At 42.8% G+C, this 12,263-nt stretch overlaps 1 protein-coding gene and 5 non-coding genes across 6 annotated transcripts; all 6 read left to right on the forward strand.

The window, feature by feature from the left end:
• Nucleotides 1–1,712: 1,712 nt before the first annotated feature.
• Nucleotides 1,713–7,795, forward strand: LOC139420130 (large ribosomal subunit protein uL30-like). Its single transcript, XM_071169875.1, has 7 exons — nucleotides 1,713–1,740; nucleotides 2,199–2,298; nucleotides 2,738–2,904; nucleotides 3,470–3,607; nucleotides 4,323–4,432; nucleotides 6,432–6,650; nucleotides 7,742–7,795. Exons 1-6 carry the CDS (start codon nucleotides 1,727–1,729, stop codon nucleotides 6,638–6,640), a joined length of 738 nt encoding a protein of 245 aa, XP_071025976.1. The 5' UTR covers nucleotides 1,713–1,726; the 3' UTR covers nucleotides 6,641–6,650; nucleotides 7,742–7,795.
• Nucleotides 2,469–2,561, forward strand: LOC139420744 (small nucleolar SNORD12/SNORD106). The gene has a single exon (XR_011635532.1). It is a non-coding gene; the product is annotated as a small nucleolar SNORD12/SNORD106 (small nucleolar RNA).
• Nucleotides 3,288–3,382, forward strand: LOC139420740 (small nucleolar SNORD12/SNORD106). Its single transcript, XR_011635528.1, has one exon. It is a non-coding gene; the product is annotated as a small nucleolar SNORD12/SNORD106 (small nucleolar RNA).
• On the forward strand, nucleotides 3,934–4,028 carry LOC139420742 (small nucleolar SNORD12/SNORD106). Its single transcript, XR_011635530.1, has one exon. It is a non-coding gene; the product is annotated as a small nucleolar SNORD12/SNORD106 (small nucleolar RNA).
• Nucleotides 4,903–4,999, forward strand: LOC139420743 (small nucleolar SNORD12/SNORD106). The gene has a single exon (XR_011635531.1). It is a non-coding gene; the product is annotated as a small nucleolar SNORD12/SNORD106 (small nucleolar RNA).
• LOC139420741 (small nucleolar SNORD12/SNORD106) lies at nucleotides 7,015–7,109 on the forward strand. Its single transcript, XR_011635529.1, has one exon. It is a non-coding gene; the product is annotated as a small nucleolar SNORD12/SNORD106 (small nucleolar RNA).
• Nucleotides 7,796–12,263: the final 4,468 nt, after the last annotated feature.

The following is a 12,263-nucleotide window of genomic DNA, read 5'->3' on the forward strand; positions in this document are numbered from 1 at the left end:
GGAGGCAGGTAGCCTAGTGGTTAGAGTGTAGAGGTGGCAGGTAGCCTAGTGGTTAGAGTGTAGAAGTGGCAGGGTAGCCTAGTGGTTAGAGTGTAGGGGGGGCAGGTAGCCTAGTGGTTAGAGTGTAGAGGTGGCAGGGTAGCCTAGTGGTTAGAGTGTAGAGGTGGCAGGTAGTCTAGTGGTTAGAGTGTAGAGGTGGCAGGTAGCCTAGTGGTTAGAGTGTAGAGGAGGCAGGTAGCCTAGTGGTTAGAGTGTAGAGGTGGCAGGTAGCCTAGTGGTTAGAGAGTAGAGGTGGCAGGTAGCCTAGTGGTTAGAGTGTAGAGGTGGCAGGTAGCCTAGTGGTTAGAGTGTAGAGGTGGCAGGTAGCCTAGTGGTTAGAGTGTAGAGGTGGCAGGTAGCCTAGTGGTTAGAGTGTAGAGGTGGCAGGTAGCCTAGTGGTTAGAGTGTAGAGGTGGCAGGTAGCCTAGTGGTTAGAGTGTAGAGGTGGCAGGTAGCCTAGTGGTTAGAGTATAGAGGTGGCAGGTAGCCTAGTGGTTAGAGTGTAGAGGTGGCAGGTAGCCTAGTGGTTAGAGTATAGAGGTGGCAGGTAGCCTAGTGGTTAGAGGAGGCAGGTAGCCTAGTGGTTAGAGTATAGAGGTGGCAGGTAGCCTAGTGGTTCGACTATAGAGGTGGCAGGTAGCCTAGTGGTTAGACTATAGAGGTGGCAGGTAGCCTAGTGGTTAGACTATAGAGGTGGCAGGTAGCCTAGTGGTTAGAGTATAGAGGTGGCAGGTAGCCTAGTGGTTAGACTATAGAGGTGGCAGGTAGCCTAGTGGTTAGAGGAGGCAGGTAGCCTAGTGGTTAGAGGAGGCAGGTAGTCTAGTGGTTAGAGGAGACAGGTAGCCTAGTGGTTAGAGGAGGCAGGTAGCCTAGTGGTTAGAGGAGGCAGGTAGCCTAGTGGTTAGAGGAGGCAGGTAGCCTAGTGGTTAGAGGAGGGAGGTAGCCTAGTGGTTAGAGGAGGCAGGTAGCCTAGTGGTTAGAGTATAGAGGAGGCAGGTAGTCTAGTGGTTAGAGGAGGCAGGTAGCCTAGTGGTTAGAGGAGGCAGGTAGCCTAGTGGTTAGAGCGTTTGGCCAGTAACTGAAAGGTTGCTAGATCTAATCCCGAGGGGACAGGGTAAAAATCTGTCATTCTGCCCCTGAACAGGCAGTTAACCCACTGTTCCTAGGCCGTCATTGAAAATAAGACTTTTTTCTTAACTGACTTGCCCTAGTTAAATAAAGCATTCTAAAGATAACTTAGCTGTAAAAGTAGTACCTGTACAAGAGCTGATGAAGATTGTACTGTTTTTGTTAATTACAAAATGCCAGTTTGATTTAAAGCTATGAAACTAAAGTGAAGTCATCCAAAATCCTATAAAACCATGTACACATCAGTTATAATTACATGCAATAACTATATATTTCTGGTAAATTATTATTATTGAGAAAAAAAAATGTTTTTTTTAAATTGTAAAATAAAACAATATTTATAGATAAAAAATACATTTAAAAAATCATCAAATATATTGGAAGATGTACTAAAATATATGTCTAACTAATCCTTCTATCTGTGATATAGTGGATACAGTCTTCTTTATCAACGGCAGGAGCTAATTCTGTTCAGGCAGTTTAATAGACAACGACCGGTGTCCTTCAACCTTTAACTCACACATGCGCACCAGAGACATTCTCTTTCTCGGTGGACACAATGGCGGACGCAGAGTGAGTGATTTGTGCTCTGCCAGAATCTAAGTCCATCTACCGATTTAACAAATATCATAAGTCATTTGACATAAAATGGTGTACCTACTGTTTAACAAACATGTTGTTCGTATCAGTAGTGTTGAGAATATCGTTTTCTGCTCTACGATATTTGTGTTTATTTGGATGATTGGATGTGGGCAGAAAAAACACGTCCGGTTTGCGAATGCATCTGCACGTTTCACGCTAACGTTATTATGCATGGCTCTTTAGTGTTACGGATATATTGTCGATGGGTGTAGCGAATGTTTTCTGACTATTTTGCTGTTTGGTCGACCACAATACTACAAAATGCATTTGTCCCCGTCCGTTGTCTGATTTACGGTTAACTAGTTAACGTTACCAAGTCAGGTAACTATTACACTGCCATGTGGCTACCGTATTAAAAACGTTGCCGTTCCTCTGAATCTGGGTTGCAGAAAGAAGGTTCCGGCGGTCCCGGAGAGCCTTTTAAAAAGGCGGAAGGCCTTCGCCACTATGAAGGCCATGCGTATCAAGAAGATGCTTGCCGAAAAAAAAGTAAGTTTATTTTTTATGTTAGTTAGTTAACTAGCAGGTTTCCACGTTGACGCTGTTTTAGAATACGTAGTTGATGTACTGGCATTGGCCCACTGCTGGTTGTTGGGGAAAATAGCTTAACCTTATCTGGTGTTAAGTAAGGATGCCCAGTAAATTCAAACTTCTATTACAATGTGGTTAATGATGCTCAACTTTTTCCCCGTCTTATCGACTCTGGTGAAACCAGTCTGAAAAAAATAAGCCAATTTGTCTGAAATCACATTGAAAGAAACTACTGGCGATGGCCTAAATAAGCTCCCCCCCAGTCGTAATATTTAGCTATCCACTATCAGATAGCATCAAGCATAAAACATCTTGCGAAGGTAACTCCACGTGTTACCCCCCCCCCCCCCCCCCAGCTTTAGTGCTCTGGTTCATACTTGATGTTTTGTATCCCCAGACTCGCAAGGTGACCAGGCACCTGATCTACAAGAGGGCTGAGAAGTACCACAAGGAGTACCGGGAGATGTACCGTCGTGAGATCCGCATGGGGCGGACAGCCCGCAAGGTCGGGAACTTCTACGTCCCAGCTGAGCCCAAGCTGGCCTTCGTCATCAGGATCAGGGGGTAAGTTTATTTTTGGGGGGGGGGGGGGGGGGGCTGAAAGTGTCATGACAAATGACATTGTCAGAATGGCCTCTTATCTCAGTGGCTTGTTCACCATTTTCACTCAGGTGCTGGGTACAAAGATGCATGTACTATTCAATCTACAGTCACATAGATGTTTTTTATTTTTGTGTTGTCACTTGGGAATGTCACTTTCCTGTCTTTGTAATGTCGCCACCTCTCAAACTCAACTCTGGGTCTCTAAGCCAGTTCCACTGGGCTATTTCTAAATCGGGTACTAATTTAGATCTAGTACACAAGGATATGCAATTAATTATCAGGTAGAACAGAAAACCAGACGGGCTCAAGATCTCGTAGGGTAATGGGTACCTCGTGTTTACACAAATGTGGTTAATGATGATCAACTTTTTTCCCCGTCTTATCGACTCTGGTGAAACCAGTCTGAAAAAAATAAGCCAATTTTGTCTGAAACCACATTGAGTGTAAACTAAAGCGGACTGAAAAATGGATTATTGGCACAGTTCTGAAAACACAAGTGTAACTACCTTTCCCCCCCCCCCCCCAGTATCAACGGCGTCAGCCCCAAGGTGCGCAAGGTCCTCCAGCTCATGCGTCTGCGTCAGATCTTCAACGGAGTCTTCGTCAAACTGAACAAGGCTTCCATCAACATGTTGAGGATCGCCGAGCCCTACATCGCTTGGGGGTAAGGCTGCCGTGACCATCTGCTTGAATGTGGACACTCAGTTCCAGGGGGTAACAAGTCCAGTGCCACTAATTTTAACAGACTGTTAACCCCCCCCCCCCTCTAATCAGGGACTGATTTAGACCTGGGACACATAGTAGGTGCATTTTAATTAATTTAAATTAAAATAGAACAGAACCAGCAACACTCTGGACCTCTGGGCTTGGATTTGAATCCCCCATCCATATCTTGTGGGTTCTGTTTCGTATATATCAATTTATTTGCCATTGATTTAAGGTAAGACGGTACACTTTGAAACTGCTGTCGTTTTTCCAGAGGTTTTACACAATGTGGTTAATGATGTACAACTTTTTTCCCCGTCTTATCGACTCTGGTGAAAACCAGCCTGAAAAAAATTAGCCAATTTGTCTGAAACCACATTGAGATACTACTAATGGCACTCTCTAACTGCAGTAAACCAGTCACACACTTCTGTGGCATGCCCGGTATAAATGACCCCATTGATGTGTTGTTTTTCGTACAGGAATTTTTCGCTGGTTTGACGAGACTTCACTATGTGGTGGCAAATACATGTCATTAGTTTAACGCTTTTCAGTTGTTGTCTCAAAGCTCCCCGAAAAAGAATATATATCTTTTGAATGAAGCTGGGTAAAATGGCAACCATAAGCTAGGTGTTAAGTACATAACTGATCGTGTTTGTTGTCGTGTCTCCCAGGTACCCCAACCTGAAGTCTGTGCGCGAGCTGATCTACAAGCGTGGCCATGGCAGGATGACCAAGCAGCGCATCGCCCTCACGGACAACGCCCTGATCGAGAAGGCCCTGGGTATACTTTTTTTTCGCTTACTTCTGTACGGCTGTGTTTTTTTTTCCCACAGGCAGTGGAAGCCAATTCTGATCTTTTGCCCAGTTATTGGCAAAGAGCTCATCTGGTTGGTTAAAAGGTCAATCGGTGGACAAAGATCTGAATTGGGCTGCCGGTCCTGTATGGGACTGGATGGATACCATCTACATCTCTATCTCTGAGAAGTCCTGTATGGGACTGGATGGATACCATCTACATCTCTATCTCTGAGAAGTCCTGTATGGGACTGGATGGATAGAGATGTAGGTAGATCTATCTCTGAGAAGTCCTGTATGGGACTGGATGGATAGAGATGTAGGTAGATCTATCTCTGAGAAGTCCTGTATGGGACTGGATAGATACCATCTACATCTCTATCTCTGAGAAGTGAACGCCAGTTTTAAATACTACGCTAGGATGCCTCTTTACTCCCATCTTATAAACTTTTACACAATGTGGTTAATGATGCTCAACTTTTTTCCCCATCTTATCGACTCTGGTGAAACTGAAGTCTGAAAAAAAATAAGCCAATTTGTCTGAAACCACATTGAAAAATCAACTGCGTTTGGATAATGCTTAATTTAATGGACCTAGATATCCCATTTACTGTACACAGACTGTTAGAGGGGTAGTCTACACAGACCGTTATCCATTGGAGGGGTAGTCTACACAGACCGTTGTCCCATTAGAGGGGTAGTCTACACAGACCGTTGTCCATTAGAGGGGTAGTCTACAGACCGTTGTCCATTAGAGGGGTAGTCTACACAGACCGTTATCCATTGGAGGGGTAGTCTACACAGACCGTTGTCCCATTAGAGGGGTTGTCTACACAGACCGTTATCCATTGGAGGGGTAGTCTACACAGACCGTTGTCCCATTAGAGGGGTTGTCTACACAGACCGTTAGAGGGGTAGTCTACACAGACCGTTATCCATTAGAGGGGTAGTCTACAGACCGTTGTCCATTAGAGGGGTAGTCTACACAGACCGTTGTCCATTAGAGGGGTAGTCTACACAGACCGTTATCCATTAGAGGGGTAGTCTACACAGACAGTTATCCATTAGAGGGGTTGTCTACAGACCGTTGTCCATTAGAGGGGTAGTCTACACAGACAGTTATCCATTAGAGGGGTAGTCTACACAGACCGTTGTCCATTGGAGGGGTAGTCTACAGACCGTTGTCCATTAGAGGGGTAGTCTACACAGACCGTTGTCCATTAGAGGGGTAGTCTACACAGACCGTTGTCCATTAGAGGGGTAGTCTACACAGACAGTTATCCATTAGAGGGGTAGTCTACACAAACAGTTATCCATTAGAGGGGTAGTCTACACAGACCGTTAGCCATTAGAGGGGTAGTCTACACAGACAGTTAGCCATTAGAGGGGTAGTCTACACAGACCGTTGTCCATTAGAGGGTAGTCTACACAGACAGTTGTCCATTAGAGGGGTAGTCTACACAGACAGTTATCCATTGGAGGGGTAGTCTACACAGACCGTTATCCATTAGAGGGGTAGTCTACACAGACCGTTGTCCATTAGAGGGGTAGTCTACACAGACAGTTATCCATTAGAGGGGTAGTCTACACAAACAGTTATCCATTAGAGGGGTAGTCTACACAGACCGTTAGCCATTAGAGGGGTAGTCTACACAGACAGTTATCCATTAGAGGGGTAGTCTACACAGACCGTTAGCCATTAGAGGGGTAGTCTACACAGACAGTTATCCATTAGAGGGGTAGTCTACACAGACCGTTGTCCATTAGAGGGGTAGTCTACACAGACCGTTGTCCATTAGAGGGGTAGTCTACACAGACCGTTATCCATTAGAGGGGTAGTTTGAGTCCTTACATTTCTCCATCCCTCGGCTGTTTACTAAAACAGTGTCGGGGTGAAGGTTTAGTAGTTTGGGCTGCAGATTTTCTCGTTGAAGAATCGTGCCGTCTCTTCACTCTGGCGTTGTCCTCTTCCCCCCCTCCCTCAGGTAAATACGGCATCATCTGTGTGGAGGACCTGATCCATGAGATCTACACGGTCGGAAAGAACTTCAAGCCTGCCAACAACTTCCTGTGGCCATTCAAACTGTCCACGCCCCGCGGCGGCATGAACAAGAAGACGACTCACTTTGTGGAGGGAGGAGATGCTGGAAACAGGGAAGACCAGATCAACAGACTCGTCAGGAGGATGAACTAGAGAAGCGATGGTGAGACATTTGTTCCACGGGGGCTCTCAACTCCCGTTCCTGGGGAGCTACCCACCTCTGTGTGTTCTAGCAAAACCTGATTTCGGTTTATCAACCAGTTAATTATTAAAATTATCTGGTGTTGGGACGCAACCCTGATGTCAGTAAACGCAGGTCCTGAAGATGAGTAGGCGAGGCAATTTCCACCTTACGTTTTATGGAATCGGCAAGATCTCGATTGGCTGAATTGGGTGTTTCAGTGTCGCTCCAGCATCAGGACAGTCTCAGGGGACAGTTTCTCAGCTCGGTCCAATTCAACCCCCCCCAAAAAAATCATTTTTAAAGTCATTATTTTCTACTTAAGTGTCCAGTTTCTAGTTTACACAATGTGGTTAATGATGATCAACTTTTTTCCCCATCTTATCGACTCTGGTGAAACCAGTCTGAAAAAAATTTGCCAATTTTGTCTGAAACCACAAAGTGAACTACTGGCGTTCTGAATATGAAGTGAAAACGGTGTGCGTTTTACACCGTCGCAAAACCGGGTAATTCTGGACCCGGTTGTAATTCTGGACCCGGTTGTAATTCCACCGAGATCCCATTTCCTATTTCGATGGGAAACTATTATGAATTCTCTGGTTTATACGGCTCAGTGTTGAAATCATATACATAGAAAAGTAAAATAAAAAAAATCCATTGAATTTGTCAACCGCACATTATTGATTTATTGTAGAGCAGTTTGTCCTGTTATTTCCCAGCATCCCAGGCGGTGGGTGTCTCCTATGGGCTCCCTATTTGGCCCTCTCTCTATGGTGCCCTTTGGGGTGTTACCTTGGTTTCAGTCCCTTCTAAAAGCAGCTGGTTTACGGCACACTAGTTTAAGCTGTTACCAAAGATGAATCAATATCCTAAAAGGGAAACTGGGCTTATGATTATTTTTGTTATTGCGTGGCATCAAGGAAAAACCTTGACGAGATTTCTGACATCTTTTAGTATTTTTATGAGTGTAAATCTGACTACACAAACTATTGGAAATGTTTATTAGTTGTAAATAATAATAAAAAAAAACGTTTTGTTTTCTGTTGTTCATGTTGTGAATTTCTTTCTTTCAGGTTTTTCCACGGGATTCTGAGCTCTGTACAATAAAAAATATATATCAAAAGAAACGACTTTGTCGAACTCTGAAGTCATTATTTAGTGGTTGTGGTGCTGCTGCCATCTAGTGTAGAATGTTGAAGCATCCAACTTTATTTATTTTTTAAACTTGAATCCACACTGCTCTATGATTTTATCAATATTAATTCTGCAATTATATTCCAATGTGTAGATGGTCCTGGAATTCAACTAAATTTTGATGCTGTACAATCAAAGCACATTTCATATGTATTTTACATTTTGGGGTCATTTGAGTTTAATTTTAACATGAGGTGTGTTGAGACTGTAAAGTGTTGGGTTTCATGAGCAAAATAAATAAATCCCAGACATTTTTCCCAAGTGCACAAAAACCGTATTACTCAAATATAGTGCACGCATTTGTTTACATTCCTGTTAGTGAGCATTTCTCCTTTGCCAATATAATCCATCCACCTGAAAGGTGTGGCATATCAAGAAGCCGATTTAAACGTGATCCTTACATAGGTGCACCTTGTGCTGGGGACAAAACGTCACTTTAAAATGTGTGGTTTTGTCCCACAAGAAGAGACCCACACGTGAAAAATTATCCAAAACTATGGCTTGAATGCAAAGTATATACCTAACTGAAAGGTAAAAATAAAACCAAGATGTGGCCTCGGGTCATCGGCGGTGTCACAACACAATGACACCAGTGGGGATGACTGCTGTTTTAGGGGCTCCTAACCAATTGTGTGGTGTTTCACATTGTAACTTATTCTTACCATAATGTTGATGCTGTGGTCTTATGACTGAAAAAAGCTTCTGGACATCAAGGATTACTCTTAACTGGACAAAGGAATTTTTCTTTCTTTAACGAGTCGGACGGGAAGGATGTAATGTTGCCCCCAGACCAGGCCCAAATCCCCATTATTCACATGAAAGAAATACAGGGGGTGGAGATCAGGGTGCCTTGTGAGAGTTAAGTCTGGTGGATAACCTGCCTCTACCATCTGTTGTATTAGCCAATGTGCAATCACTGACTGTTCTACCAACGGGACATTAAAAACGAATATCTTATTTTTTATTTTATTTTCTTATTAACAAATATCAACAAAGAGGAATAGGCACGTGTAAACAAGCAAACAAACTATTTACATTGCCAGGAATCCTAAACAAATAGTAATACAAAAAGTTATTGCCTTTCTGTTTTTTATTTTTAGTTAGAGTAGTGCCATATTGTTTAAACTCAAAGTGAAAACAGGTTTTGAATTAGACAATTTGCAAATATGAACTGTACCTAGTATTGTTAGCAGTCGAATTAAATATTCTACATCTTCATGTCAGAATTTCTGAAATAAATTATCAAATCAAAACCATTAAATAGTACAACCGGCCCAATTTTTTTTTGTAACAAAATTCTGTATGTCAATCCAAAAAACGTATAATATAAATACAGGCAAAACATCTCCACCCCATATTACTTTGGCCAATGGAAATTTAGACAATTTGATTTATTTTCCTCTCAATGTCTCTAAATACAATACAGTTACTTGACTTGTTATCGGTAGCATAAGTATTCACAACAATGAATTGAACGTGGTTGACTTCTACCAATAGTATAATCCATCTGCCTGTATGATCTGCTTCATGACTCAGTATGTGACCCCTTAAAGTTGCCTTTTAAAATAGCGACACCTGCTGACCTATTAGTACCAAATGAAAAACCAAATATCATTCCCCCAATTGACACTTCCAAAACACAGTATCTGTGGAACAGGCATGAGTTTCTTGAATTAAATAAAAAGTCGGCACTCTTACCCTTACAATACAAAATTAAAGATTTCCTTTTCAAAATATTACGGATTCCCCTGGCATTAATGGGAAAAACAGAAATGGGACATTTACTATCACAGTGACTAGATGAAGAATAGTAAACTTGAATCACAAAAAATAAAAGTTCTTCCACCACCTAAATTATATTTTTATACAGTTACAAATAACATTGTACCATAGATTGGTATAAACTAATAGTCATCAAGCTAACATTAAGTGTCAGTGCGAATTTCCCTGACAGAAAAAAAAATATATATATAAAAAGTTTGGCTCACACAAACAATGCTCTTTCCTCAAAAAAATATAGTTTTATCAGATGCAAATAAAACTCAGTCCTGCACAACTCACTTGATAAATCCAGCAGTCAACAAACTAGGCCTCGGCGTGAATTTCTCTTCCATTAACAAAAGCCTTAGCTCCCGCAAAGCATGCACTTTTCCCTTCCTTCCTTGCTCTCTCAATCATCCGCCACAGACGATTCCGAGCTTCTTTGTCAAATGCTGTCAGATCCTCTTTGAACCTCAAGTTGTTCTTCTTTAAATAGTCATTTTTCTTTGCACTTTTCCATGTCATATTCCTCGCAGTCCTGGAGATGAATCTGGTCGTGGTGGCTGGTTGTTTCCCCATCTCTCAGCCAACCTACGCGGTGCACTACATCCAGAGAACCTGCAACAACACTTCGCTCCTCCTATTGCCCTGCAAATGTTCTTCACTCTTGCTTTGATGTTCTCGTCAGATTTTTCTGCTATTCCAAAAATTAGAAGATTCCGACTATATCGGTCATTCTCGTTGACCTTTGATTCCATTTGAGTGAGTTTCTTCTCCTGCTTTGCAACCTGAATGTTCAATGTTGCGTTCTGCTGCTTCAGAGTTTTTACTTCCTCAGCATTGAAATCAATCGATTTCTTCAGGTTAAAGATACTGACAGTGTTATTTTACACCAAATTCATGATGTCATCTGCGTTCTCTTTGATTTTAGCCGTGAGGATGCGGACGATGTTGTCCTGTAGCTGGCTCATTGATGGTTCACTTCTCAGCTTCTTTGGAAGTTGCTCCTTGGTTGGGGTATTGGTCGGGTATGAATCGCATTCACCCCCCCTTTTTTACACTGCAAGAATATGAGTGAGTTTCAACAATGCCTCTTTTCTCCTTGGAAGTTTCAACATCCATTATCTCAGCAACAGTTTGGTCATGTCCTGATTACATGCTACGAGCTATGAAGACGTTAGCAGGATAACTTAACTACACACGCTGAAACTTTAAGATAGCTAGCTTGTTCGTTGGAAATCGTCAAATATATTTCAATGGTTTAATTAATTACAAAAAAATTCTAAATATCTACATTGAATGGTTACATATCCATTTTTTTGTGAAAAGAATAATAATTCAGCTGCAGTCTAAAACTATAAACTTTGTGAGAAAACCCTGAAATTGTAACTCAACTCAAGCAAGAAATGTTACACCCTCTCATGTCGGCATCTTGAGCGCCCCCCTAAAACCTATATCTTATGTTTCACAGAGTCGTGGCTAAACGACAATGATAATATACAGTTGGTTTTCCGTGTATCGGCAGGACAGAACAGCTACGTCTGCTAAGACGAGGGGTGTGGGGGTGTCTAAGGTAGTCAAGGTTTTTGCTCGCCCGAGGTAGAGTACCTCATGATAAGCTGTAGACCACACTATCTACCTAGAGAGTTTTCATCTATATTATTCGTAGCCGTCTATTTATCACCACAGACCGATGCTGGAACTAAGACCGCACTAAACCAGCTGTGTAAGGCCATAAGCAAACAAGACAATTCTCACCCAGAAGCGGAGCTCATTGTGGCCCGAGGACTTAAATGCAGGGAAACTTAAATCCGTTTTACCTCATTTCTACCAGAATGTCACGGGCAACAAGAGGGAAAAAACTAGACCATCTTTACTCCACACAGACGCGTACAAAGCTCTCCTTCGCCCCCCATTTGGAAAATCTGACCATAATATTATCCTCCTGATTCTTGCTTACAAGCAAAAAACTAAAGCAGGAAGTGCCAGTGACTCGCTCAGTACGGAAGTGGTCAGATGATGCGGATGCTATGCCACAGGACTGTTTTGCTAGCACAGACTGGAATATGTTCCAGGATTCATCTGATGGCATTGAAGGATAACCCACCTCAGTCACCGGCTTTATCAATAAGTGCATCGATGACGTCCCCACAGTGACCATACGTACACAACCCAAAACAGAAGCCATGGATTACAGGCAACATCCGCACCGAGCTAAAGGCTAGAGCTGCCACTAACAAGGAGCGGGACACTAATCCGGATGCTTATAAGAAATCCTGCTATTCCCTCAGGCGAACCATCAAATAGGCAAAGAGTCAATACAGGACTAAGATTGAATCCTACTACACCGGCTCTGACGCTCGTCGGATGTGGCAGGGCTTGAAAACTAATATGGACTACAAAGGGAAACCCAGCCACGAGCTGGCCAGTGACGAGAGCCTACCAGATGCTTCAAAGCAAGCAACACTGAAGCATGCATGAGCATGTGTTGGTCTGTGTTGGTGCAAGTAGAAAAACATGTTGACTCACCCTACTTGTAGAGAAACGTCAACGCCGTCCTCTCATCCTCTCTTTCATGTTGACAAAACCTTTTTTGTTGTTTTTGGCTACCTGGCTAAAATGATTGCTCTCTTGTCTAAC

The sequence above is a fragment of the Oncorhynchus clarkii genome, chromosome 11 (assembly GCF_045791955.1).
Source record: "Oncorhynchus clarkii lewisi isolate Uvic-CL-2024 chromosome 11, UVic_Ocla_1.0, whole genome shotgun sequence".
In the NCBI taxonomy this organism is placed as follows: Eukaryota; Metazoa; Chordata; class Actinopteri; order Salmoniformes; family Salmonidae; genus Oncorhynchus; species Oncorhynchus clarkii.